General features: G+C 34.8%; 4 protein-coding genes across 6 annotated transcripts; 2 read left to right on the top strand and 2 right to left on the bottom strand.

Moving 5' to 3' along the window:
• Positions 1–11,457: 11,457 nt before the first annotated feature.
• On the bottom strand, positions 11,458–17,231 carry LOC149925686 (uncharacterized). The gene is made up of 4 exons (XM_090160495.1): positions 16,938–17,231; positions 16,131–16,275; positions 15,908–16,059; positions 11,458–12,757 (listed from the first exon to the last, which is right to left on the bottom strand). Exons 1-4 carry the CDS (start codon positions 17,126–17,128, stop codon positions 11,911–11,913), a joined length of 1,335 nt encoding a protein of 444 aa, XP_090016621.1. The 5' UTR covers positions 17,129–17,231; the 3' UTR covers positions 11,458–11,910.
• Positions 17,232–17,445: 214 nt separating this feature from the next.
• On the top strand, positions 17,446–19,030 carry LOC149925685 (uncharacterized). Its single transcript, XM_090160496.1, has one exon. The coding sequence runs from the start codon at positions 17,927–17,929 to the stop codon at positions 18,779–18,781; it is 855 nt and encodes a 284-aa protein (XP_090016622.1). The 5' UTR covers positions 17,446–17,926; the 3' UTR covers positions 18,782–19,030.
• A 4,665-nt stretch (positions 19,031–23,695) lies between these two features.
• On the top strand, positions 23,696–26,735 carry LOC149925684 (epithelial sodium channel subunit gamma-like). 3 transcript variants are annotated; one of them, XM_090161444.1, is made up of 13 exons: positions 23,696–23,892; positions 24,057–24,180; positions 24,267–24,345; positions 24,401–24,513; positions 24,575–24,738; positions 24,804–24,961; positions 25,023–25,121; positions 25,177–25,306; positions 25,365–25,437; positions 25,507–25,567; positions 25,638–25,672; positions 26,267–26,342; positions 26,537–26,735. In XM_090161444.1, exons 4-13 carry the CDS (start codon positions 24,416–24,418, stop codon positions 26,657–26,659), a joined length of 1,017 nt encoding a protein of 338 aa, XP_090017570.1. In that variant the 5' UTR covers positions 23,696–23,892; positions 24,057–24,180; positions 24,267–24,345; positions 24,401–24,415; the 3' UTR covers positions 26,660–26,735. The 3 variants fall into 3 exon arrangements, with proteins under 3 accessions (XP_090017570.1, XP_090017569.1, XP_090017571.1); XM_090161443.1 differs by having other exon boundaries at positions 23,696–24,180; XM_090161445.1 differs by lacking the exons at positions 24,057–24,180; positions 24,267–24,345.
• A 2-nt stretch (positions 26,736–26,737) lies between these two features.
• LOC149925683 (translocon-associated protein subunit gamma) lies at positions 26,738–27,739 on the bottom strand. The gene is made up of 5 exons (XM_090161447.1): positions 27,568–27,739; positions 27,302–27,428; positions 27,145–27,237; positions 26,956–27,087; positions 26,738–26,874 (listed from the first exon to the last, which is right to left on the bottom strand). The coding sequence occupies exons 1-5, from the start codon at positions 27,695–27,697 to the stop codon at positions 26,808–26,810; spliced, it is 549 nt and encodes a 182-aa protein (XP_090017573.1). The 5' UTR covers positions 27,698–27,739; the 3' UTR covers positions 26,738–26,807.
• Positions 27,740–27,751: the final 12 nt, after the last annotated feature.

Below are 27,751 nucleotides of genomic sequence, written 5' to 3'. Positions count from 1 at the left end.
TTGGAGCCCAACGCCGAGTTTGAGGGTTTGTAGCAGACATTTTCGGAGCCCAAGGACTGGATTCCAACGCTAAATTTACCATCTAGTATAATAATACTCCAATCAAAACGTGAATTAGTGGGGAAGAAAGTCAGCTAGATAAGAATAAATAAATATGAAATTGGATAGTTACGAAATATTAAATGAAATTGGTTCCTTAACTTAAGCCTTTTTAAGTTTTTAGTAACTTAAATTTCTAGAGATAATTCGATTATGCCTTCTTTCTAGGAAGAGTATAAAGTTTTTATGAATGAATTGGTTCAGCAGCAAAGATTTGGTATATCACAAAATTTTCATAATAATTACATGTCACTTGTAGAGATATAACCATAGAAGATAATATGGAAAACTATTCTAAAGAAGTTGAAAACTCGTCCCACCGTACACCACCACAAGATAGTATTAAAAAGACAACCATATCACCAATAGATAATTTGCATGAAAATTTTATCCAGAAATGAATGGAAATGTGCCTACGGAAGTTAACCTATTACCCGAGGCTTTTCGATTAAAGTTTTGTTATAAAGGAACCCAGACAGACTACAGATGATTCAACCTGAATTTGAGAACCGAACTTTACGAGAGCATTAGAGCACTGAAAAAGGAAACATCACCCATGCTTTTTCCTATAGATAAAAAATTGCCCTAAAAATGGCGGCCATAGCCCAAAGCTACAGAGCGATATTACTCTATTGTGGATCAATTTATCACTGTCATGATGAGACTGAAAGTCCAATTCGAGTCTTAAATTTATTCCGAGTCTACAATTGGCAGTTGAGCCCAATCTGAGCCTTATATTAGTCAGAATCATTCCAAAAATTAAATCAGTAATTAAAATTTAAAATTAGTACCAATGTAGTTAAACATTTTTAAATATTACGAAGTAATTAACTAATTTTCTTTAAAAATGTTTTTTAAATTTCTAGATTTGTTGGTTTCTAACTTACAACAGGAGTTGTTTAATATTCACACGCAGGTCAGCAATATACCATAGAAAAATAGAATATATTTTACATTTCCATTTCACAAAATCAATGTTAGAAATCTCACAATTCTAATCTGAGTCAAATATTAATGTATAAAAAAACCTAAAAGAGCTTAGAAAGGAACTTTGTTTTAGTTAGCTGTATAATTTTATACCACATTGAAATTATTTTTAAATTTCCTATAAAAATAAAGATACAGGAGTTTAGAATTTTCAATCTCTTAAAACTTAAATCCTTAGTAATCCTAATGAAGTGGTTAGAGTAAACCATATCAGTTATTGTTCCACTCCGGTGTACCTTTCCATGTAAAAGAGTAGCGAACCTGCATGACTCTGATGTTATAATATACAAAAAATATATAAACCATTAGAAAAATTTTAGAACTTGCTAATAAGTTACAGAAAATATAAGACACAATTATGCCCAATAACCAAATCGCAAGCCCCACCACAAATAGTTCTATAAAAATTGTCAAGTCCGAGGCGTACCAGCCTGGGTTCAGGAGTACATTTTGAACAGTGCGCCAAAAACACTCCTATCTTTAGAATATCAAAGCTAATTATAATTTGTTTTGTCTAGAACCGGTCACCATTTACCCACAGTACGCCTCTGGGTCAAGTACCATAACCACAAGGTAACTGACGGATCTCATAGATGGGTAACATCTTGATTTGATGTAAAGAAACTGCCCATTAATTTATTTATTTAGATTGAAAAATTAGTCACGAATTAAAGCAGGAATAAATTAATCGATATCACTATCAACTAACCACACAAAAATTGTAGAGCTTCCTCAAATTTTAACAAAATACTAAATAGTTTAATGTGCTACTGCTTTCCAACTTCTGTAGAAATAGAAGGCCGAGCAACATCCACGTTTTCGTCAAGGCCTAGATTTTCATCATGATATAAGTCCGGCAAACCGTACCTGTTACCACTTACAAGTAATATTTTCTCGTGTTCGCTCTTTTTTTCTTAAATTCAGTAATATAATCACTTTTTTTCATTTAAATTTAATTCCTAAATTTGTTATAACACTTTCAACGTTTTATTATAAGTTTCACTAAACATTCGTTATCCATGGTTAACATACGGAGAGATGGCGTCGTCTGCTTCTAAGAAACATTGGGCCGTAAGCGCATGCGCGTAATTAAAACCAAAAAGGTGTATAGCGTGGTAGCACTTTATCATAGTTGGCCGTATTTTAGAGTACAAACCAAACACTCCAAGGTGTATAATATTTCAATTCTTAGCCTACTAGGAGTAACATAAGAAACTGGAAACGCCGTTCTTATGTTAACAGGAAGGAACTTTCTAAAATTTCTTGAATTATCGCACAAATATCGGAAATATAGTAAAATTATAGTACAATTATCGCCAAAAGCGTGCTATATAGTACGCGATTGAAATTCTAGTACGGAAAAATACGAAAGGTAAAATTATCGAAATGTAATATAATTATAGTACGGTTGGCAACGCTGCGCAGTGAACGACGCACGGTTACCTATATATTCGCTTTTTCCTCAGCGAAGCTGAACTTTTTCCTACAATAAATATATAAGTTTCTGGTAATAATTTGCATTTAAAGTTTACCCAACGCGGAAGGGTTTCCGGGGCCTAGATTCCGGATCAATTTCCCTCCGTTATTACCTCATAAAAGCAGAGGGCTTTTTTATTAAGCGGCTTAGTGTTTACTCTGGAACGCAATACCTTATCATCATGGCAAACCCACAAAATGGAATATCCAGACATTGTTTCTACATAACGGAAACTCTTTAGAACCGCTGGAGAACGCGATGGGTCTGTAATGGCCTCAAAGTGGAGGCGTGCTAACTCGGCACGGGGATTACCAAATGCGAGAGACGGCGGGGAATTCGAAATGGCTCATTTTACGTCCGGAACGTTAAGTTTTCGCGGGCATAAAAGTCCGGAAATTTTATACAGCAACTCGAAACCGAGAGTGGCTATAAAAATATATTTCCATATTTTACTGTTTTCAGAGAAATATCAAGTACTCGCTTTACAATACGCTTTTCACCAAGAAGGTATTTATTTATACTGTTTGTATGTTGAGACGACCATGGTTTAGTTTCTTCCGTCACAGGAGGTGTAGGAAGAAAACAACGAAATTATATTTTTATACCACCGTGGAAAAGGTGTTTTCATAAAACCCCCATCAAAAAACTACCTAGGAGATGGTATACTCTAGGAATGGACATGTAACGGTCTATAGTCTTTGGTTTTTATTCATTTTTCGGGAAACATGTTTGCCAGCTTGTTGACGTACATTCATGCGAGTCGCGCTGACGGTTTTAGAATTGGTTTTGATGTTGCTGACGTTTCGATGACGTTTTACAAAGAAAAGCCCTGGACATAGGAGTTAATTCGACGAGGCACCCTGTTTTTAAGCATAGACTGAACTGAACTTCTACGTATTTCGTGACGAATGAACTACACAAAAACAAGTTCAGCAAGCGTAGCTTATTTTATGAAAAGGCCTATTGGGCAGTTCAAGACTTTATCCTCCATTTGAAAGGATTTTTAATTATTTTTTAACCATCGGCAGAAATTATAAAATTACCGGACATAATAAGCATTCCATCGTTCAGTATTTAAAGAGGAACGGCCAAGCTTTTCCAAATATGGCCTTATTTCCGTATCAAAAGATTAACAAGACGTTCAATATACTAACACGTACCTTTTTTTGTCTTGAAAAAATAGCTTTTGGCCCAAAAAGGTGAAACGAAAAATAACGCCAGGTGTTTGGGTTTGAATTTTCGCCGCCATCTTAGGGGCTGCCGCCAGCGCCCCTAACCCCGTATGAGCGATTTGCAAACTATCCTAACTTTTAAAATCGCGCAATTTAGGCTTAAGTCTCTTAAAACTGGAACGCGCCGCGTGTGAAAAACTAATTTTTTGCGTCTTCAGCAGCGCGCGCTTTTAGTTTTTCCGTCTCACCGACTTCTCACCAGGTGTCGCGGCGGACGCGCGCTTTTCGATTTCCCGAAATTTCTTTATTTTATTAAAAATTAAGCACTCAATATTTTTTGACGCGGTTTTCGCCATAAATTTTAGTTTTTAATGGGCTATAGGGCTATCTAACTGGTTAAAGCTTGACCGTTCCCCTTTAAAACTATTTCCGGTTAGTTTTAATTACCAAATGATTAATTTTAAAGATATCAGATAATTTCTCCTATCGCCTGTAAACCTCTCGGGATCGCGGTAGTTGGGTAGCATCGTCAGCAAATCAGAACGATCGGAGCAAGACAACGACGGGATAGCAGCTGCAGCACGATACACTGGTCCGAAGAGTCTAAGTCGCCTGTAAAGCTTTCGGGATAGCCGGAACCGCTAGAGTATTCGTATCACGAAAGCTCATTTCCCATCTGGTTTATTCGTCTCAAAGGCAGTCGTGCAGTGTTGCAAAATAACATTTTTATTTATCAAGTGCCTGAGGCTGCTTAATACAGTTGTTCTTACAGTGCTTTAAAGATGAATTTACAGCAAAATAATTGATCGATCTTTTTCGGTCAAAATTACGTCACTTTCCTGTATTCAGAGAACCCGATTTCCCTGATATATCCAAGTTTCCCCACGAATATTTCCCTGATTTTTCCAGGTGCCAGATAAAATTAAACTAAGATTTACAGAGTAACTCATTCCATGATTGTTATTTGAGTTAAATTGGTTCAATATTATAGTATAAATAAAGTCAAATCTTTAATAAGAAAACCTATTGATGTAAATTTGTATTCCTAAGGGCAAACTTTCTGAACCCTCATAACGTTCCTTGATTTTTACTAAAAAAATTGGAATTTCCCTGACTTTTCTGTCGACAATCAAATTCCCTGATATTTCCAGGTTTTCAAGGTTTTCCAGGCCTATATGAACCCTGTTTGCGGATTACCTACTACCCGGGTCGCGAGGCTTGAACTTTAGTAGGCCTACACTAAATTAGCTTAGACTTGGGCGAATTAGGTAAGCTAATACCCAAGGATTCTTCGCAAGTCAACTAGTGACTTGTGAAGCCAATTACAGGTGGCCAGGTTAAATCAAGCCACGCGAGCCAAAAGCTCCCGACACTTACTATTACCGTTCACCTCAGATAGTTTTTATGGAAAGGGATAAAACTTGCAAACTAAAAGCAGAAGGAGTGGTTTCAAGTTTTCATCTAGTGCCAGTCCAGGGCCGTGCTGAGAGGTCTCGCGGCCCCGGGCGAAATGCATGGGCGAAACTGAGTGTAGCGGCCCTCCGGTATATTTTAGCACCCCTGGGTGACCGCCCGGCTCGCCCCCCCCCCCCCCTAAGCACGGCCCTGAGTGCCACAAGCTGGGATCAAACCCGGCTCCTCTTGCTGCGAGGCGAGAGTGCTAACCTATGTTTCGGCAAGTTTTTTTAATAATAATCAGGCACCACCTTCGACCCAAGTCATCTAGTGTCTAGGGGATATCAAGCCCTTGCTTTGCACTGTATCAAGTTAGGAACTCGAAGTCATTGTAGAAATTAGTAGGAAATGTGTCGTTCTTCTGTCTAGCTATTACTTTACTTTTAATTCAAGCTAGATACAATAAGCGTAGAGTTGTTAATTTTCCGGAAAATTAAATGAGGAAAAATTTCCGGAATATTTTCCACAAATCGGAAAAATGAAAAATTTAAACATATAACTTCTTAAGGGTTTTTACTCTAGGCTAGTCTATGGCTTAGTTTTACTTTTGGATTTGAAGAAATGGCGCGAAATTTAAATTTGCGAACAATATTCCATACCTCTACTTGGAATGGTAAGATCACTCTGACGGCTTTGGCCCCGCCTACGAGATAAAAAAATCCCCTCTGCGCACGCTCCCCTCTCACGTTGTTGATTATTAAGTTAACAAAGTTACGTCAAAAACAACCGTCAGCCACATCGAGACGAAAATCTGCCGCGATAAGCATTCCAAGTAGAGGTATGGATTCCTGTATTAGGCTAATCATGGAAAGAAAACATATATATATATATATCGTTCGCGAAGGGACCAAAGCGTCGAGCTTTTCGACTGGAATACTTATGGGGTAATAATGTTACTTACACCGTTAGCAAACTGAAATCTTTGGCGTTAGTTCAGAATGCAATCGACTTATTTATTGAAGACGCAGTTTGTCCTTCAACCGTGACCACTCCTTACCGGCGAACGGCTACGTGTAGACTGAACGGAAACAGAAACGTATTGTACTACGTGAGAAGCATTCGAATTGACCCAATCCAAGTTGGATTGCGTGGCGTTTTGGAAATCGATTTGAATACCAATTCCAATTTGATTATCGTAAAGAGCTCCCTCACTCAAAGCGTGAACATCGTAACTCACACGTTTGCAAATGTTACGTAAATATGCTTTTTTCCTAATTTACGAAATAAGCCTGTGTAGTTCCTTGAGTATTAGCTTAGCTAATTATTATAATTATTATTGTTATTATTCTCTTGTATAAAATATATTACACACTAGTTAAGTCAAAAATCATGAGCCTATTTGAACACCTTCAAAAAGTAATTTAAAATTTTTGTCCAAATATTTTGGGTACTTTATTTTGATACCTTACATTTGCAGTCAGTCTTTAAATATTAATATCCCGAAAGCCGCGTGATAAAAAATATCACATCGAACGTGATTGGGTTTCGTACGTCTTCAGAAGTATTGCATCCCGATTTAAACCGATATAAATATATTTTTCGTTGGATTGATTCGAGGTATTGAAAAACTTCAATATATCGGATTTAGTTGGATATATTTACAGGCCTACCCGGGGTAAATTTGCAATGCGCCATCTAGCTTTCAAACCTTCTAAGAAAAAAGTGATAGCCAATGACATTCTAAAACTATTATAAAACGTTTTTTTATATAGTTTTACCAAGAATGTATTTATTTATATTTAGGAAGAATGATTATGTTGCGACAATCGCCGGGCACGTTGAACGCCTTTCCCCCGTCTCGCGCGGGGGGAAAGACAAAACGTCACCGGCGTTTGATTTCCATCGCGTTAGGTGACGTAAATTTTAAGCAGCCAATGAAATACCGGGACTATTCGTTTTATTTGAAGCGGAGGAGCGTACTGGGGGGACCAACGGGTGGATTGAGAGAAAGGCTAAAAACCGTCTCGACATAGACATTCTCCCTAGGTATAAATAAATACATTCTTGGTTTTACCTTTACTAACAATATGTTCGTTTTAAGTGGTTAAACTATGTGGTTTCTTAAATTTTAAGGTTAATTTTCAATCATAAATATGAAATATCATCGATTGATTTCAATAATTCTAGAGACGGATACTTCGTGATAAAACCATACTAATGTTTAATTAAAACATTTTACACATTAGTTAATTTTCAATGCATTGTTTTCTGTCTTTGCTTTACATTTAGGTTGTCATGACGAAACATTTAGATCAGTAAATGTCACTAAATATTTCCCATGATCGACTAAAATTCAAATAACCCGTCAAGAACCTTTTAGGGTGAAACAATACGAATTTTTTTAAAAGTGTACTTTTTTTAAAGGTGTACTTTTTTTAAAAGTGTACTTTTTTAAAAGTGTAAAGGTGTACTTTTTTAAAAGTTTACCCTTTCTGAGGGTCAAATAGTTTGGTCGAATATTTCCGAATGAAAAAACATTATTAGTTAACTGATCAAATACCGAATAGTATTTCCGAAATACTATTTCGTAAATCAAATAATTTGACGTATTTTGTGTTAGTTTAGTTTTAGCTTTACTATGCTGTTTTATAAAATTCCCCAACACACGGCAATAACCAGTAATCTAGGCTATAAGTCATCTAACACCTAACTGAGTTCTCTTTTGACCGCCTTGAAACTAGGACACCACAAACGGTTATTCGAAAAGTTTTGCATATTATTTGGAAACACCAAATATTTTTACAAACTTTTTCGAATACTTGACTATTAGATTTGGTATTTAATCGAATTATTTAGTTTAGAAATGGTATCTTCGAAAACATCGACTTTTAATAAGTGAGTTTCCATGATTACAGAGACACGCGCAGTTCAGTTAAAAACAGGGTTGGCATAGAACCAGCCATACCGGTTATAGCCACCTGGTTAAATCCGGTTATAGCCACTTGAAAAAATCCAGATTTTTGTGGCTTTAAAAAAAATTACAATATGATTATTTTAGTAAATTAATAGTTTTTATTTAGAAATTTAGTTTATTTTTTGTTTCATATTTAGAAACCGGTTTACTTTTACCAGTTTTTCGGTAGGTTTAAAGTTCCAAAGTTCGCTGCCTCGCTTCTGTCATACACAAAAACTAGGGGGAATTTCCCGAGGAAATCAAAATAATTCAGTTATTTTATATAGTTATTTCGCTTTATTTGTTTAGTTTCTTATTTACGACAATAACTGCAAACAATTTCTACTTACATAAGTTAAAGGTACTGTTTATATTTTAGCCGGTTATAACCAAGTAAAACCACTGGTCTGGATTTTATCAAAAAAGCCGGCTTTTTTCCAACCCTGGTTAAAGAGCAGAAAATAATAGTACTGTGACGGTACACTTCATCGTGACGTCATCTAAATAATTATTTTTTAAGCGATAGATGGCGGTGCGCCTCGATTCGAATCTCCTTCGCAAAGCGAGTAATAAGTAAAATAAGTTGAAACTAGGTTGAAGCAAGGATCCTGAAGAAGAGTTGAAAATGTAAACGTTCGGTTTCATCAGTGGCGCCATCCTTATGCGGTGGAGAAAATTAAGGCCGAATACAAATGTAACTGTCTCCTTCACATAAAGATGGCGCCAATGGCTTTTGAACCTCGCTTTTGGGGGCGGGGCTATTTCTCCTAGCGGGAGTATAATTAAATGTTTCATTTTATATGCCTCTATAAATTAATTTTTACAAAACAAACTAACATGTAAGTAAGATCAAGTTTAATAATATAAAAAAGACAATCCTTCAAACTGGCACTTTAAAATTGCTTTTAGCTGTAACATGTAAAATTACAGTTAAAAATTAGTCATAGGTCCTTTTAACAATCGACTCAGACAACGTAGTTTTTATATAATATAGTTTTTATGTAATGTGGTTTTTATATAATATAGTTTTTATGTAATGTAGTTTTTATATAATATAGTTTTTATGTAATGTAGTTTTTATATAATATAGTTTTTATGTAATGTAGTTTTATGTAATGTAGTTTTTATATAATATAGTTTTTATGTAATGTAGTTTTTATATAATATAGTTTTTATATAATATAGTTTTTATGTAATGTAGTTTTTATATAATTTAAATTTTATGTAATGTAGTTTTTATATAATTTAAATTTTATGTAATGTAGTTTTTATATAATTTAAATTTTATGTAATGTAGTTTTTATATAATGTAGGTTTTATGTAACGTAGTTTTTATATACAAATTTTATACAATGCATTTTTTATATAATGTAGTTTTAATACAAGTATAAAGCAGTTTATATATAATGAATTTTTTATATAATGTAGTTTTAATACATGTATAATGCAGTTTTTTTATTATGTAGTTTTTATGCTTATATAATGTAGTTTTTAAAACATGTATAATGCAGTTTTTATATTATGTAGTTTTTATGCTTATATAATGTAGTTTTTAAAACATGTATAATGCAGTTTTTATATAATGTAGTTTTAATACATGTATAATGCAGTTTAATATGTTGTTCTTATGCATGTATATTGCAGTTTTTATATAATGTAATTTAATACATGTATACTGCATTTTTTATATAATGTAGTTTTAATACATGTATAATGCATTTTTATATAATGTAGTTTCAATACATGTATACGGCAGTTTTTATATAATGTTGTTTTAATACATGTATAATGCAGTTTAATATGTAGTTCTTATACATGTATACTGCAGTTTTTATATAATGTAGTTTTAATACATGTATAATGCAGTTTTTATATAATGTAGTTTTAATACATGTATACTGCATTTTTTATGTAATGTAATTTTAATACATGTATAATGCAGTTTAATATGTAGTTCTTATAAATGTTTAATGCAGTTTTTATATAATGTAGTTTTAATACATGTATAATGCATTTTTATATAATGTAGTTTCAATACATGTATAATGCAGTCTTTATATGCAGTTTTTAATACATGTTTAATGCAGTTTTTATATAATGTAGTTTTAATACATGTATAATGCAGTTTTTATATAATGTAGTTTTAATACATGTATACTGCATTTTTTATATAATGTAGTTTTAATACATGTATAATGCAGTTTAATATGTAGTTCTTATACATGTATACTGCAGTTTTTATATAATGTAGTTTTAATACATGTATAAGGCAGTTTTATATTATGTAGTTTTTATACATGTATAAGGCAGTTTTATATTATGTAGTTTTTAATACATGTATAATGCAGTCCGTATATGTAGTTTTTAATACATGTATAATGCAGTTTTTATATAATGTAGTTTTAATACATGTATAATGCAGTTTAATATGTAGTTCTTATACATGTATAATGTAGTTCTTATACATGTATAATGTAGTTCTTATACATGTATAATGTAGTTTTATTACATGAATAATGTAGTTTTATTACATGTATAATGTAGTTTTATTACATGAATAATGTAGTTTTATTACATGTATAATGTAGTTTTATTACATGTATAATGTAGTTTTATTAAATGTATAATGTAGTTTTATTACATTTTTTAATGTAGTTTTATTACATGTATAATGTAGTTTTATTACATGTATAATGTAGTTTTATTATAATGTAGTTTTTATATAATGTAGTTTTTACATAATGTAGTTTTATTATAATGTAGTTTTATTATAATGTAGTTTTTATATAATGTAGTTTTTATATAATGTAGTTTTATTATAATGTAGTTTTATTATAATGTAGTTTTTATATAATGTAGTTTTTACATAATGTAGTTTTATTATAATGTAGTTTTATTATAATGTAGTTTTTATATAATGTAGTTTTTATATAATGTAGTTTTATTATAATGTAGTTTTATTATAATGTAGTTTTTATATAATGTAGTTTTATTAGAATGTAGTTTTATTATAATGTAGTTTTTATATAATGTAGTTTTATTATTATGTAGTTTTATTATAATGTAGTTTTATTATAATGTAGTTTTTATATAATGTAGTTTTATTATAATGTAGTTTTATTATAATGTAGTTTTTATATAATGTAGTTTTTATATAATGTAGTTTTATTAGAATGTAGTTTTATTATAATGTAGTTTTTATATAATGTAGTTTTATTATAATGTAGTTTTATTATAATGTAGTTTTATTATAATGTAGTTTTATTATAATGTAGTTTTATTATAATGTAGTTTTATTATAATGTAGTTTTATTATAATGTAGTTTTATTATAATGTAGTTTTTATATAATGTAGTTTTACAGATTCGCAGAACTCATCATTCCCATATTATCTTTATTAAAAAAAGTATATTTTAATCTTTAAACAATCATTTCAAGTACACTATATATGCTCTAAAAATATTATTGCATCAATAAAAAACAGACCAAATATATTTGAAAATTTTGTATAATTTTATGATAAGCAATCATATATTAAAATAGCTGTAAACATCCTTAACATCTAATAATAATAACTAAACAAAACAAATCTAACCCTAACATATAACTAAACATCTTAAATCAAAATAATTACAAAAAATTTCTTCTAACCCTAAAAAACTTTAAGCAAAATTTCCACTAAGATCAAATTCGGCAAAAAAAGAATTTTTTGTTGTTTTTAGATAATTGAAAATGACAAAATTTCTGACCGGTGGCGCCATCTAGTAAGACGTCGGGTATTTAAAAATCGACCTCTTATGGCCTCAGGTAACAGCGTTACACAATCATTATTTAGCAAACATTTCTAGTACTTCTGGACTTTCTGGATACAGTTCGTAATCGGAATCGTCCAGAACGTCGACTCCGGTGTCGCGGTAATGTTCCGGATCTTGAACGGCGTACTCCAGAACGTGAATGAGCAGTTTTTCTTTTACTGGTGGCAGAGGTTCCAAGTCGGCTATTTCGGACAATTCTTCAACGTAGCGAAATTGCAAACGGCCGAACATAAAGTGGGCGTAATGAGGTGAAAAACCCAAGGTCAAACGGCGCTGGTATTCGGCCTCGGCATCCGCCAACATGTCGTCTAGGGAAGGCAAGCGGAACCGACCTTCCCAGAGTTTCTTGAGGAACTGAATCTGGGTGGGAGGCGTGATGACCGGGATAATCTTGCTCAGAACTCCGACCACGGCCAAAGAAGGATACTTGGCGTGCACCAGAAACTTGTAGAAAGGCATCAGACGACGCTGGTGGTACGTGACCTCGCAGTTAGGGTCGAACAGGTGGTCCGTCATCCGATACCCGGTGCAGAATATGATGGTGTCGGCCTGGTGGCAATTTCCGTTGCTCAAATGAACGCAGCGACCTTCGACGCGACTGACGTAGCCCGCCTCTTCGACGACGGATTTGGCGTTCTCGCAATTGGCCAGTTGGACGCGACGAGGGTTGACCAGGATGACCTTGGTGGCCACGCGTCCTATTTCCTGCGATAGGTCTACTCCGGACAGTCCGGCTCCGGCGACCACTACTGTCTGTCCTCGGAATCTATAATTATTGCGGTAATCGTGGCTGTGCATAATTTCTCCCGTGAAACTGTCCAATCCAGGAACGTTCGGTTTTTGAACCAACGCGTGATTTCTATTTTGATAAATATTATTATTTCCCACCATCGTATTTTATCGTTACCAAAGTATATAATATATATCTCAGATAAATGAAACCAAAAATTATACTTTTCAGTTCACAAACAGACCCCTAGCGGGCGACTATTACAATTATCTGCTGTATTTTTCATCTGCTAAACAGACGCAAATAATTACATACAGTACCGGATTTACTGAAGGTGGGGCCCTATGTAAGGAAAGCGTAAAAACGCCCAACTCGCGTGTCGCGAAGCTGAGCTTATGTCACGAGAATAATTATTTTTAAAATAATAAAGCAACAAGCCTGATATGTTTTTCTCTTAAACCTAATCAGTGAGAAATCCATTGATTTCATCAGTGGTCGGGGCCTTCTGTTGGTGGGGGCCCATAGGCCTGTACCTAGTTGGCCTGGTCCTTAGTCCGGCCCTGATTACAAATCATGAGCTTATTAAAAGCATCGACAAACTTGGCATAAGTCAGACTTGCTTTCCACAAATTTCCAATTTTTATTCGTTTTCTAGGTCAATTACATGAATTTTAAATAAATATTTACTAATAATATTTATTTTCTAGGTTATAAAATGAAATAAATTTTATTAAATTATTTTCATAATTAAATGACCCAGCATTTTGAATTCGTGCAAGAGCTTCTTTATCTGTCATAGATGGCGCTGTTGGCTAATCGAAATAAAACTCCCCTCTTATTCCCACGTGATGGGGAAGAAAGGCTGACTTATTTCTAGACCCGCGTATAGAGTCGATATCTAACCTTTTAAAGGTTCATTAACCCTGCTATTACAATGAGGGAATTATTCTAAAATCCACCAAAATTCTAGAAATGGAAATTGGTACGCTTAAAGATTATTTATAAACTTACGACACCTGTAATCCCAGGCGTCCGGGAGGCAGAGTTTGTGGATGGTCGTGTGAGGACGACTACCAATTCCCCAACGGGTGGTCGGAATACTTCCGCCACGGGTGTCCCCACCCCTGTCCCCACGTATCCCCCCGTTGGCGTGGCCGTTACCACATATCTCGCCCTGATTAATCAGGTGCTGTTTCGCCGGGCTCGCGGTCTTCTCAGACTCAATCAGCCCTTTCTTCCTTGAATAAAAAAAAAAAAAAAACTTACGACATCGTTACGCGGATTAATACACACAGAAACCCAGATTGAATTCATTTCAACCATGAATATCGATCTATACTCAGTTAATGTTACTAAATCTAAGTATTAGAAGATAATATTATTATTATTATTATCATCCTCTAATGGGATAAATCATTTAAATTATACGGAATATTTTTAAATTACCGGGCAATTTTAAGGCTTCTCATGGAGGCAGAGTTAATTCATTTCGTATAAAATTATCTTTCGGAAAAAGATGAAAACTCATTCCTTTAGAACTAAACGTATTACTTTTGCAGTACGGTATGCAACAAGCGTTTCCTTTTAGCCAGGTAACTTTTTTTGGGATGTTAAGTCTTAGCAAAAAACCGACGTTATGTTCGAGAAAAGTTCCCAGCTTTCTAATATTTCAACAAGCACTATATAAATAGTAACTTATGAGTCCTGGCTGTCGGAAATATTACTTGTTGGCAATTTCTGGGAAGATGTTTTATTTAAGCGCCTATTCCTAAAGGTTCCTACACGTGTTACATCAATCCATTTTATAAATGTCTTTTGCGCAAATTTCAAAGTGATCAATAAATATTTAATGTATATTATTATATTTAATCTTTATTATAGCTTATTTTTAGTATTTTGTTCCCAAACTATCAACAAATGGCACTTTTATGTAAGTCAACGTGTAATATCGGCATTACCCGTTTTATACGTACCCTGAACTCGCCAAACGGAATTTCTTTAGGTACTTGTAACATTAAAAATGAATTATTACAGAGGTTTTAAAATCTTATCTATGTTAATTAATTAATTATCACTTTGAAATATAACGCAATAGACGGTATTTTCCAAAATTATATAACGCGCGCGGGTATACTTAGAAATTCAACCGTCAATAGGCCAAATTCGAAATTCCCGCCGCCGGTTTACCGGAAATTCGTGCTAGTATCTTTCCGCCGAGTGTACTAGATGTTTTGCCTTTCTTAACCTGCAACTGAGTATAGTACAAAATCATTTGATTATCATAAATAAATTTAGTTACTGTTAATTTTTTTACCTATTTCCGGTTTTCCGTTCAATCGTAAAGATGCCTGTTACGAAATACATTTTCGAGCTAAGCCTGGGCAATAAAACTGGCCAAGATAAGGTGTCATTATTTCACAACCTTGCGACGGCACCCTGACCAACCTCACAATAGCTATAATTATCAGCTAGGCACCACCTTAGGCCTAAGTCATCAAGCGGCTTTTATAGCCATTAATTCAGGTGGCTGGGTAGGAGGGTGGTAGCAAGCCCTTCATGCCACGCGAGCCCATAGCTCCCTACACTCACTATTACCTTTAAACCTCAACAAGTTTTTAGGGAAGGGGAAACCGAAGAGCTCGAGGGAAAACCAATTAAACAGTGAGAAGAGAACTTAACTCTAAAAAATTTAAAAAACCCACTATAGAGACTTGGCACTCCGAAGCTTTGACCATGGCCGCCATTGTGGTCATAATTTTTATCCCCACGATAAAAACTATTGAAAAAAAATTGTGACGTAGCACAGCCAAGTCCCTATTGCGTAGTGAAAAAATTATTAAAAGTATTTAAATTTTAATTTTTAGAGTTAATTAAATGCGTAGGATTAGTCAAATTATATAATTGTAGAAGAGAACTTGCAAACTAAACGCAGATGGAGTTGTTTCGAGTTTTCACCCAGTGTCAAAAGATTTCGATTAACATTTCTGAGATATATAATACTATAAGTGTATAATATTACTACATAAGTGGTACGCTTCCTATACGTCACATGCCAAAGTTTTACTGAGAGCTATTTACAAGACAGACTGCAGCATTACGGGCTTCGTCTCAGGTTTCTGTAGCCTTTAACGGCACCTCGCTAGGGGGAGATTTTCTTCTTGTGCTGACGTCACTCCGTTACTAGCTCTCAGTAAAATATTCCACAAAGTGACAAACTTATAAAAGAATATTATAGACTTATGATATTACATAATTCCGCTGTTATGAAATAGAAAGTACCCTGTGCATACGACCAACTTATCGAAAACGAAAACTTCCGTTTCATCCACCGAATCGGGAGTGAATCTGATACAGGTAACCTGCCACTGACATTCCCTCTCATCTTCCTCCGATCTCTCCAATCGCTTAATTGCTTGAACTGTCACGTCAAACTGGTTGTTTAAATAATAAATTTTAATAACGACAAGTTCAAACATTCGCGTTGAAAAAATATTTAAATCACTTTGATGTATTTTAATAGATTGAATTTTTCTGCGTAATCCTTCAAATATTTCAAAATAGTCGAATGGTGGGCGTAAGTGGGCAAATGTTTACCGTGTTCGAACGGAAAATCAGGAAACTCCATCAACTGCTTAGGGACATGGGTTCTGTAAGGAAAACATACGAAAATTAATTGACAGCGGGAAAATCTTGGCGATAGAGACGCTATTGCCATCTATGATGTCTAAGGGAAATTATACAGTTCAACCAGCGTTGCCAACCTGTACGATAATTATCGTTTTGTACGATAATTTGACCTTCGGTACCATGTACGATAGTATAGCGTACGTTATCGCAAATTGTACGATAATTCAAGTGAAATGAATACCGTCACCCAGGAACTTTGTTGTAATTTGGTTTCCTGATGAACTGATTTCAACTTTTCTTCTTTACGCTCAAATTCGTTATTCGTCACATTTTTTCCGCTCTGCTTTACCCAGCACGTTCTAATTGGAAATCTTGGTGCATTTGAGTGACCATTTTACGCGTTGAAAATGTTAAAAATCTTTTAAAAAACTTAAAATATTAACCAAATATCATGTTTATAAGAGTTTTCTTATGATATTTTTTAGGGTTTTCAAAGCTACGATAAATCTGCCGAATATACCACAAGATTTGGTGGTTGGTACGATAAATGTTCTTAACACGGCTGGCAACGCTGATAGAAAATGAATAGCAACTGTTACTCTAGTAAATCAGTACAATAAATGTTAGTTGTTATTCCTCTTCTACATTACCTACGTCAAAACAAAATAAAAACTACTTATACCTTAAACTATCGTACATGCTCGGATGAATTGGTTGCCCATTTTTATCCGTGCCAATTTCTGGGGTGTAGCACCAGGTACCACCGACATTGGATTGCTGTTCTAGCACCGTTATTTCAAAATCCGGATTTGAAGCGAAATGTTTAGCAGCGTATAAGCCGGAATAACCGGCGCCTAAAACTCCGACTTTCATTTTATATGGCTAAACAATAAACACTGCCTGTAACTTGCAAAAGTTAAAATGTGCCAACAGGAAAAAAAGCGCGTCTCTACAACACCGCTCCAATTTGAAAAGGGTCAATGTTTAGATGCCTTTGGGAATCGCGTCTGATTTTATACGAGCCAAATAAATGTCTTTATACCGTCAAATATCAGAGATAAGGGAATGAAAATTACACATTTTAATCCATCATTATCATTAATTTATCTAACATTAAATTATTTTGAAATCGGTGGCGAAACAATTAGATCCGTCAAAATATATTACGATAAAAGCGTAAAAGGTCTTTGCCACTCTAGATTTAGTGATGTAAACTTAATTTTTACCTCATTAAAAGTTTATCTTATTGATACTTCTCTGTAGTATATTTTAACATTGACCACATAATTGGTTTTAAATATTTAAATAACTCGATTTTTCTAGAAATTCCTTTGAGAATCTACAATATACATGTATCTATATAATATCGCCCCTTTCTCAAAGTCTCCCCCCCCCCCCCCCGACAAAACCTTTCACAGGGCTGTCTAGGTAAAAGGTAAAATTAATTAATGCGTAATTTTAAAAAATAAGTTAAATGTAACTCTTTAAATCACAAAAATTTTCAGTCGTAGGAAAAAAGGTCTGTTCGAAATAAGTTCTGTAAAATTATTTAAAACAAAACCTCTGGGTAAATGCGCAAACGAGTTAGAAGTCTTAGATAAGTGCAACCAAGGCTTATGAAATCTGTTTAAGATTTAAAAAAAAGTTATAATTAAATAAAAAAAAGTAAGGATGAGTGGAAGAAATTCTACATCCCCTACCAAAAGTGCCAGAAAGCCTACAACAAGAGGTAGCCCTAGCAATATATGCCAAATTCCGGCAATAACACAACAAAGTACACCAACAGTACCAGCCCAAATAGAAGAAACACCAAACTTCGTTAGAACACAACAGAATGTGGGAACACCCGTAACAGAATCCCACAATGACAGAATAAACTCTGAGAGAAGGCCTACTTTAGAAAGGTTTGTGGATGGTGCTGAAGCTACCAGTGACAACACCCCTGAAGATTCACTCGCTAATCGTCAGTTATTTGAAGCTACGGCAGAAGAAGATGCGGAGACAGCAGAACTGGCCCGTTTAAGGTGCTCTAGTGTACAGACAGAAGTTATATCTGAAAGAAGTCGTCGAAACGGGCAACCAAGCTCAGGATATCCGGGGCTATCGTTTGGAAATTCCGTTTTTGGGTCAAATACAATGATGAAACTCCGTATTATATCCAATGAGCTTCACAACATCATGAATGTTTACTTGAAAAGAGCAGAAGGAGAAATAGTGGCTCTCAATAACAGGGTTCAGGTGCTAGAGGAGGATTTGGACAAATCGCACGAGAGTTTAAAAGCTGCTACGTCTAGTTTGGAAGAGGCTGCGCAAGAGCTCAACGAGAATGAAAGCATTGGAGAGGAAATTGAAACTCGAACTAGCATGGAAGATGGGAGATTAGCTCTACTTGACTTTCAACTAAATAAAGCTAAACAATTGGCCGAAGAAACTGACAAAAATTATAAAGATATGGCCCAGAGAATCTCGTTGCAAGAATCAGTGCCTTATAAACTGGGCTTAACCATGCCCCTTTGTGATACATAATAGGTTTACACGATTGCCATAAATTTTATAAACTAGAGAAATTTATATAACTTATTCAGATGAAATTTATACACGTCAATGTTACACGCTTACCACCCCTCAAAGGCTCAATACTCCTATTTTATTGGCCAATTAATGTGGAAAGTTAATATTGCTAGCATTTAAAAAACCAAGATACTGATATATAAACAATATCAGATTATCGTATTACCAGAAAAATTATTATGAAATATTGGAATTAAAGTGAATGCGCAGCTTCATATATATAAAATATGAAAGTATATTGCTAATAGACTATTTTTAAAAAAAGGAAAAAATTACACTACATCATAGTTCATGTTTGAAAAGCTATAAATAAACCTGTTGAATTGTGCACCTAGTAAATGAGAAGTTAAATGCTTGATTTTCTACTTTTGGGAAGAAAAATTTAATTTTCTATTATTTAAAACCACTTTTTGTTAACTATCTTTAAAGTTTTTTGGATTACATTTGATGAAAGCTAAAAGAATTTTTAGGCTTTTTCACCTTTTCCATAATGAGATTTAAAAAACCAATTGAATATAACTTAAATTTCCATAAAAGCCTTCCACTTTTAATAAATAAATTATTTTACAACTACATGTATGACAAAGTAAAAGATTTGTTTAAGGTTTATTAATGGTTTTGATAGATACTATCTGTTCAGTATTTAATTAGTAATAAATTCTATAGAAAATATTCTAACTGTAAATGGAATTAAAGAATAAAATAAGCTTGATCCATTACTAGGGTAGCTGGCTATTATTTCCTAATTATAAATTAAACCCACAATAATTGAACTTTTTGTGATAAGTTAGACAAAAACAGAGATTCTTTTGAACAATGAGCAGGATTCAGCTAAGTTTAAAAATAAAATTTGATATCCGACTTTTCATAAGTACATTATAGAACTAATTTACTTTAGCTCCAGATAAATCACACATTAATTTAAAACTATCTTAAGGCTCTACTAAGGTAGAGAGATGTAAATGACCGAGTTTAAAGGTACAAAACGTGATGCGATGAGACACTCCAATATGAGAGATTGCCATTTTGATATTCTGACATCAAAAGAGTACCTAAACAAGCCTACAAATAGGACAGCCTTTTGTTACACCATTTTTGTCAGACTGTTGAGCAGTATGCCAGGATTTCCGTTCTTAAGTTCTTTAATTTGCCCGACAAAGGGTTCGAGACACACGTAATTACTACAATTTTTTTTTAATTATACAGCAATATCTAGAAATACAGTGATTTCCTTCCGGAACTGAGGGGGATAGCTTCAGGTGTTCCGGGAGAGAATTCCAGCCCGGACGGATGAAGGGAGAAATGAGTGGTTCCGAGAAGCTAGGCGGAAGCCAGTTAGAACGAGGAATGTTTTCCTGTACCCTCTCGGCGGTCGGCGCCAAGTTGAAATAGATCGGGAAAGAGTGCACTGACCAGAGCGCCGTACGTTTTGTGAATGACACTATATTGACGAGGGTAAGCCGCCTAACACGTCTACGAGCGGCAAGGGTTGACCAGTTGAAATTTGTCAGGACGCGAATCACGCTGATGCTCCACGAGAAGGCCCCATTGGCCACAAAGCGCAGGGCACTCCGTTGGATCATTTCGATAAAATGAATGTCGCTGGTATTGTTGGGGGACCATACTGCCCGGGAGTTTTTGTGGCAAAGGAGAAATGCGTAAGGTGCCGCCGAATAAACCCAAGAGCTCTTGCAAACTGAGAGGTGACTCGAGCTATGTGGGTGCTCCATTCCAGAGTGTCAGTGATGACCACTCCGGGGTAACACTATGAGGTAACCTGCATGAGTGGGGATCCATCAAGGGTGTAAACGGCATTATTTACAGGCCGGCCTTGTCTACAGAGAGACAGGACTGCACACTTCGAAGCTTCCAAGCTATGCATTGAGCATATAGTCCTTGAAAGAGCCACATCATGAGCAAAAACGTCTAGTTTCGATACAATATTTTCACCGATGCCATATATGACCAAAAGTAGTGGGCCAAGTACTGAGCCCTGGGGGGCGCCTGACGAAGCAGGAAGCCAATCAGAGGTACCACCGGGCGGCCCTCCAGGTAGGCAGAGAGCCAGGCAAGGGTCTTTCCTCGAACACCATACGAATAGAGTTTTACGGAAGGCGAGGAATATTACTTCCACTCTACCGGCACTGTCGAGACCAGAGGACCAGTACTCAACACAACAGAGAAGTTGAGTTCCAGGGCTGAACCCACTCCGGAATCCATGTTGTTGAGGGCGAATCCGGTCATGAGTAGTCATATGAGCCGTGATGTCAGATTAAGCACCAACGTGCTCATTCAGCTTAAGGACCTGGGACAATAATACACTGGCGCTACATTCGCTGTACACCAGTCCTCCAGGATAGTGCCGGAATCGTACGAAAGCTGAAAAAAGGCAGTCAACGGATCCGCAAGGACATTAGCACATCGCTTAAGGACAATTGGGTTAGTCTCCATTGTGAAAGAAGAACCAAAGATCATTAAGTTCCAACGGAGGAAGCTAAGTTTCCATGGAAATCCCGCAAGAGTGTGAGAGTAATAGTTAAACCAACGTATCTGAACTAGGTTTTTTTCTCTAAATCCATTGGTTTACGAGATAAACTTTGATTGACCTTGAACCACGAGTTAAAGGTCATCCGAGTTTGTAATCCGAGATGAGTATGTCTAGCAAATTTTGTTACTCTAGAATGAGTTCTTTTCGAGTTATTAGCCCTTCAAACTGGTCTCTGGTACATGACCGATTTTTATCTAAAATCCCTCGACTTGCTATTGGTCAAATTAGGTGGGCCCAAAGCTATTTAGTCCTAAAATGTGACGGGAAGCCCGTTGCTAATTGAAACCAACTTTCTATCTCTTATGGTTCTCGATAAAAAATATAATGACCTTTAAGACATGCTTGGTTCAAGGTCATGGAAATTTCCGTTGTCATTAACGTTCGATGTGTCCTGAAAATTTCGAATTCCTAGCTAAAACATATTTTGAGTTATTTGCTCGGTTATTGGCCCTGTATCGGTTTTTAGTTAACACCGTGTGGTAATTATGTCACTTTTAATTTCATGTATTTTAATCGCAGTGCCCAAAACAAATTAAATATTATTTTCCTATAACCAAATTTTTGGTTATAGGGAAAACAATATTTAACCATAGACTAATATCGTTTTCCATTTGATTGCCCAATCGACTAGAATTCTCTCTGGTAAAACCGCAAATGGAACATTCCATGAACATATTCCCGCGCTTTGTTGTTTTTCGTCTGCTAGTTATTTTAATTTTCGCGTCTTGGTCTGCTATTTTGCCAAAAAATCTAAAAGGAACAAGTGAATATTTGCTCCGATCTCGATCCCTGTCGAAATCCTCGGAAATCGGCAAATCGGTTTTGGGCGATCTCGGAGCACCCGAGTCCCGAGAGCGCGAAATGGAACAAGCGAAACTTGATCGGAGCAGATCCGAGCACGCTAATGGAACATAAAATGATCAGAGCGATTTAGAGCGCTCGAGAGAGGTCAAATGGAAAACGCTATAAGAAAGGTTTATGATTTAACCCTTATGGCAGTGTTGCCGAAACTGGTACATTTGTACTTTTTCGGTACGATTTGAAATAACCAAGTACAAAAGTACATTTTTAAAATTTTAAGGAGGATTTTAGTACGTTTCAGAATTTTGGGAAATTTTCCTTCGAGGTCTTTTAAAACCGTAAAATTATGAGAAAAACGACCTTGAAGAAGCTCCTGACTAGGTTAGATTTACAATAATATACAAAATTAGGCTTTTGAGACTCGCATGTTCAAAGTTACCAATATTTGGTTGTACCACATTTCAATTTAAAATTGAAACATTTCTGAGAAAAAATAAAGTTAAGCGCGATCAACTAAAACTTGTTGGCATTAAAAATATACAGAAATAGGTGGCGCCCTGTTTTTTTATAGCAAAAGTACAAAAAGTACGTTTCTGCCTTATGGTCTTTGGAAATTTCCACAAGACCACAACTCAAACATAAAGAACTGCATCAATCAGTCATACACAAGTAAATACTCACAAAGAAAAGCAATATCTTACATAAATATTTGGCGCCAAATCTTACTTGACTGTAGCGGAGGTTTTAAAAGTAATTACAGAGCACCAGCCGTTATCGTTAATTCTAATAAAGTTTAGTTTTCCCTCCCCTCCAAAGTTGTTCTTATTTCGCCTCTAGAATGGGATCTTCGAAATTCTGTTTACTGAAAAGGCTATAAAAGAAAACGTTCCTAATCATGGTTCTTACATGTTTCAAAAGACAAGACGATATTGTTTATTTCTTTTTTTTTTAGAAAGAACTTATGGTGACATCAAGAATGTATTTATTTATATTTAGGAAGAATGATTATGTTGCGACAATCGCCGGGCACGTTAAACGCCTTTCCCCCGTCTCGCGCGGGGGGAAAGACAAAACGTCACCGGCGTTTGATTTCCATCGCGTTAGGTGACGTAAATTTTAAGCAGCCAATGAAATACCGGGACTATTCGTTTTATTTTAAGCGGAGGAGCGTACTGGAGGGGGACAACGGGTGGATTGAGAGAAAGGCTAAAATCCGTCTCGACATAGACATTCTCCCTAGGTATAAATAAATACATTCTTGGTGACATTATTTAAATTAAATAAAAAAAATATCACGATTGAACTAAATGCCGAGCGCAGCGTTTACCATTTCGCGTTTTCCCGCTTTGTCATCGAAATAATCCATAATGATCCATCACGAGGCACGATTGGCTACTGACTTGGGGTTTCGGACAATCATGAGCCTCTACATAACCTTAGCCAATCAAAATACAACATCAGCCTAAAAACCTTTATTTACTGGTGAAACTGAAACCATGCTGAAACATTGACCGCTTTGTTATTAATATTGATTAATTTATCTTTGGTAAGTTTGGTATTGTCAATAAAGTAAACGGTGTAAAATCTTATTACACTAAGTAAATATTTTACAACTCTTGTTTTTTCTTTGTGAAAGAACTGTCAAACATGTATAAATTTGTGAAATAAAAGGATAAAATTATTGGCTATGGGGGAGTTTTCAGCTTATAAAACATAAGTTAAGTATTTTATCCAGTTAAAACGCATTTGAAACTGAAATGAATTTCACTAGATCCTGGCCGGCTCTCACGCGAAAGAAATCTAAATATATTAAACGTTATAAATATAAATTGTGTTCGAGGGATATTTTAAAACTTGTATACGGTCTTGGATGCTTTTTAGGATTTTTAACTCAAATATGGCTATTTAGCCAGCTTTATTTGCAATATCCCGTGCGTGTTGAAATAGAAACTGATTTTTTGACCAGCCTCGAAACACCAGCAATAACTATTTGCAATTCTAATGGGTACATGCGGCAACATGCCTGAATTGAAATTTAACATGTATACGCGTTAAATTATATAATAGTACTGATAGCATTACAAATTTTAGGTATAGAAAGAGTCCCACATGCAGTTTACTACAATCAAAATGCGAAAAACTAAAAAACGAAAATTATAAACCAAATAAAGTTTGTAATATTTGAACAATGCAAAATTATAGCTGTTAATTTCCCATAATTCTAGGTGAAAATTTTTCTTATGGGTGTGTACAAAAGTACAACATTTGCGCAAAAACTAATCTCAGGTCATCAATTTGAAGATTTAGTTATAGGATGTAGCCCTTCTAAGCTATGTTTGTATGTTATCATGTTTAAGAATATTATAACAAACAACAGTAGTAACTAAAACTTTGTTTAGAAAATCGGTGGCATTCCAAAGAAATCTGTCTTCAATAATGTTATCTCACACCTTTTGCTGTGGCAATTGTTACACCTTAAATGGGAACTTTACTGGTAAAAATAAAGGCAAATCCACCATGGAAACCAATAATGGTGGGAAATTTATTGATGTGAAACCTGAGGGTCAGTTTAGAAGTCAAAGTTTGGTACACTATTATTAGCACATGTTAATCAAAAAATATTTTCAGTTATGTCATTCTTAATCAATGTTGAGGGTGATGAGTATTTGTGTGTTGAAGAAAAGAGTGCTGTGGTTCAAATTCACAATGCTTACGAAATTCCAATCTACATGCGGTTTGCTTTTCAGCTAGACAAGGGATTTTATTATCAGATGTATATATCAAAGGTGAGTATTTCGTAAATTTTTTTGATTGTTAAAAATATTCAAGGCTAATTTTTATTTCAAGAGCACAACTAAATCACTACCACCACCGTATTACACTGCCTGTCATGACTACAATAAAGCTTTCACCAAGAATGGATGGAATGGACCTCTTTCGCCACAGGTAACTAATTTTAAAGCACCGTAAATTAAAGTTATTTAAAATATTTATAAATTAGGCCTGCGTATATCAATGTATTCACAGAGTAACCAAAAATTGCGGTTACAACGCTATACTAAGATTGGGTTATCCTGTGTTAGTGGAAGATTTGAGTCTAGTTCTTTCTCAGTTGGACTCTGATATAAATAGTAAATTTTTTGTCTTACCCTTGTTTTTTAAATGCTGATAAAATAATTCTTTATTTAGTTTCAAAATGCAAATCGCACAATGTTAGACAAATCAGTAATAATTGCGCCAACGAATGTCCCAGAGCCTGCGAGTAAGATTATATGTTCTCTAAATCTTAGTTGCTGAGTAATTTAAATCTTAAATATACAATTGGCCACAGATATTCCTATTATACTTCAGAAATCCAAAAGCAAACTTTCAAAGATAGGGCTCTAATACAGGTAAATTTTGATGAAGTTACAATTTCAAAGGTTTTGACATTTGATATTTAGATACAAATTATTTTAACAGCGTTGGATCTCGTCTAATGGAACATCTTTATCTGGGTAATTTAAATGGTATGGTTATCGAATAGGGGATCAATTGAAATTAAGGATTTGTATTAATTTTGGGTTGCTGAAGCCAAAAATATTAACACGGAATTCTGGAAATATTTGAAAATAGAAAATTAACACTTTTTAGTACAGTTTTTCAAAGATTATAGTTATATTGTACTTCGTCATATATCCTACATAACCATAATTGGGCATTTTTCATTTCTTTCATGGCTAGGTCCTGTCTCCTAGGTCGCATTGTAGATGACCCAACTTAATTAGCAAGAATGGGGTTGGGGTGGCACCATGCACCCCCAGCGCTCAAGTAAGAGAGTGTGCGCGCCGCTGTCAGGTGCCAATATCGTTTTTGTAAGGTAGGATACCCAATGAAGTAAGATTAAACTACAATCAGTGAAAAATTTAACTAAAAAGTCTTAACTTTTTAATTTTTATATATTTCTGGAAGTTAAGTGTTATTTGTTTTTGGCTTCAGCAACTCAAAATTAACACAAATCCTTATTTTCAATTGATATATATTTTTTCGATAATCATACCATTTAAACTTATCCTTTACGGTAAATTACTTCATTTGTTTTCTTAATGCAGTCTTCCTGATACCAAATTAGTAGTCGTATACAAAACATTGGAACATCACGTTTTTAAGCTTTCTCCTCAATTTCAAGTATTAAAGATAAGTGATTGTATCAAGGGGCAGATCAGTTAACCTTTTGAGTGTCCTAATAATCATTATTGAATTTAAAGGTTAAATAGGATTTAACCTTTAAATTTTTTGAGGATGTCTTAATAATCGTGCTAGTGGTCTACCACTTGATTATTACTTTTCAAGGCGAAGAGTACAATTACCCTCTTTATTAGGAAATAGAAATATTCAGTTTCTTGGGAGGATATATTGGAATTTGGCTGGGCGTCTCTCTTTGGACCCTACCCCAAGAAGGACCAAGAATATTTTACTGGCTTAGAGATCATGTTTTCATCTAAACAAAGGCTGCACTTCAAATTTGTTTCAGTGTGTAATGACAGTAATTTGTCAAGATATCTGAATAAAAACATCTCAAGTTCATCCCAAACGTGTATAAAAATTTATTCTCACATACACCATTCCATGCTAACAAGTAGTTAAAACTTCTTATTGAGAACCAGTTGAAAGTAAGGCCAGTAAGCCACCTGCCGACCCAACTGAGAGAACGTAATTACTGAATGCTTATGTTAAGCAATGATAACTCGCATAAATTATAAGTGAAGTTGTAGTTGTTTTTATGATAGTTAAAGGATACACGCTAGGAGTGAGTGACCGTAGAATGTAGAATGATGTAAAGATGATTAAAGTCAAGAAAAGGGCGTTGTTGTAGAAGATAGAAAAAGTAGTCGCTTCATAATCCGCAACTTCATTCTTTTTCCACAAAATCCTATTAATAATGAAAACATTGAGGAAATACTTTAAATTATGGAAAGTAAATAAGCACCTTTCGTCTTTCTCCTTCTTGGACATTTTCTTATCATCAGCCAACTTCTTCATAATTTCACGAGAAACCGCTTCCTCTCTCTTTTGGGCAACCCTGATATATATCACGTTATTACTGCACCAGCACATAATTGAAGCATATCTGTTTTACAACATACTTGTGTTTTAAAACAAATTTTACATTCTTGTATGCAAAAGCGACGAGCCAGGTGCTCACTAGCGTTACAACCACAAACAGGGCAATGGATTGGTAGGGATCCATTTGATGTATTCTCCAGAAAAGCCCTAATTCCGGATATAATATTTATCTTAAGTAGCCACGCTGGACGTGATTGCCGGCATAAGGTTGGCAACCTCGTGCCTTGGCTAGGGCATTAAACGGGAAACGGTACCGTCCTAATTCATTTTATAAACAGTAACTTACAATTTGGAATAGCAGAAACGATGAATGCATTTCCGTAGAACAAAGCAGATGATTTTGTTGAAACATTTCGACTAAAATCTTGAAGTAGTAGTTCTTCTTCCTTGGTTAAAGATTTTCTTGCAGGAGCCATGTTGACGATGAAACTGCTACGTGACGTGGAAAATGAACTAGTTCAAGTGTGATT

The sequence above is a fragment of the Leiobunum rupestre genome, chromosome 10 (assembly GCF_980474605.1).
Source record: "Leiobunum rupestre chromosome 10, qqLeiRupe1.1.hap1, whole genome shotgun sequence".
Classification (NCBI taxonomy): domain Eukaryota; kingdom Metazoa; phylum Arthropoda; class Arachnida; order Opiliones; family Sclerosomatidae; genus Leiobunum; species Leiobunum rupestre.
The sequence above is the reverse complement of the archived record's forward strand: the minus strand, read 5'-3'. Positions and strand labels throughout refer to the sequence as shown.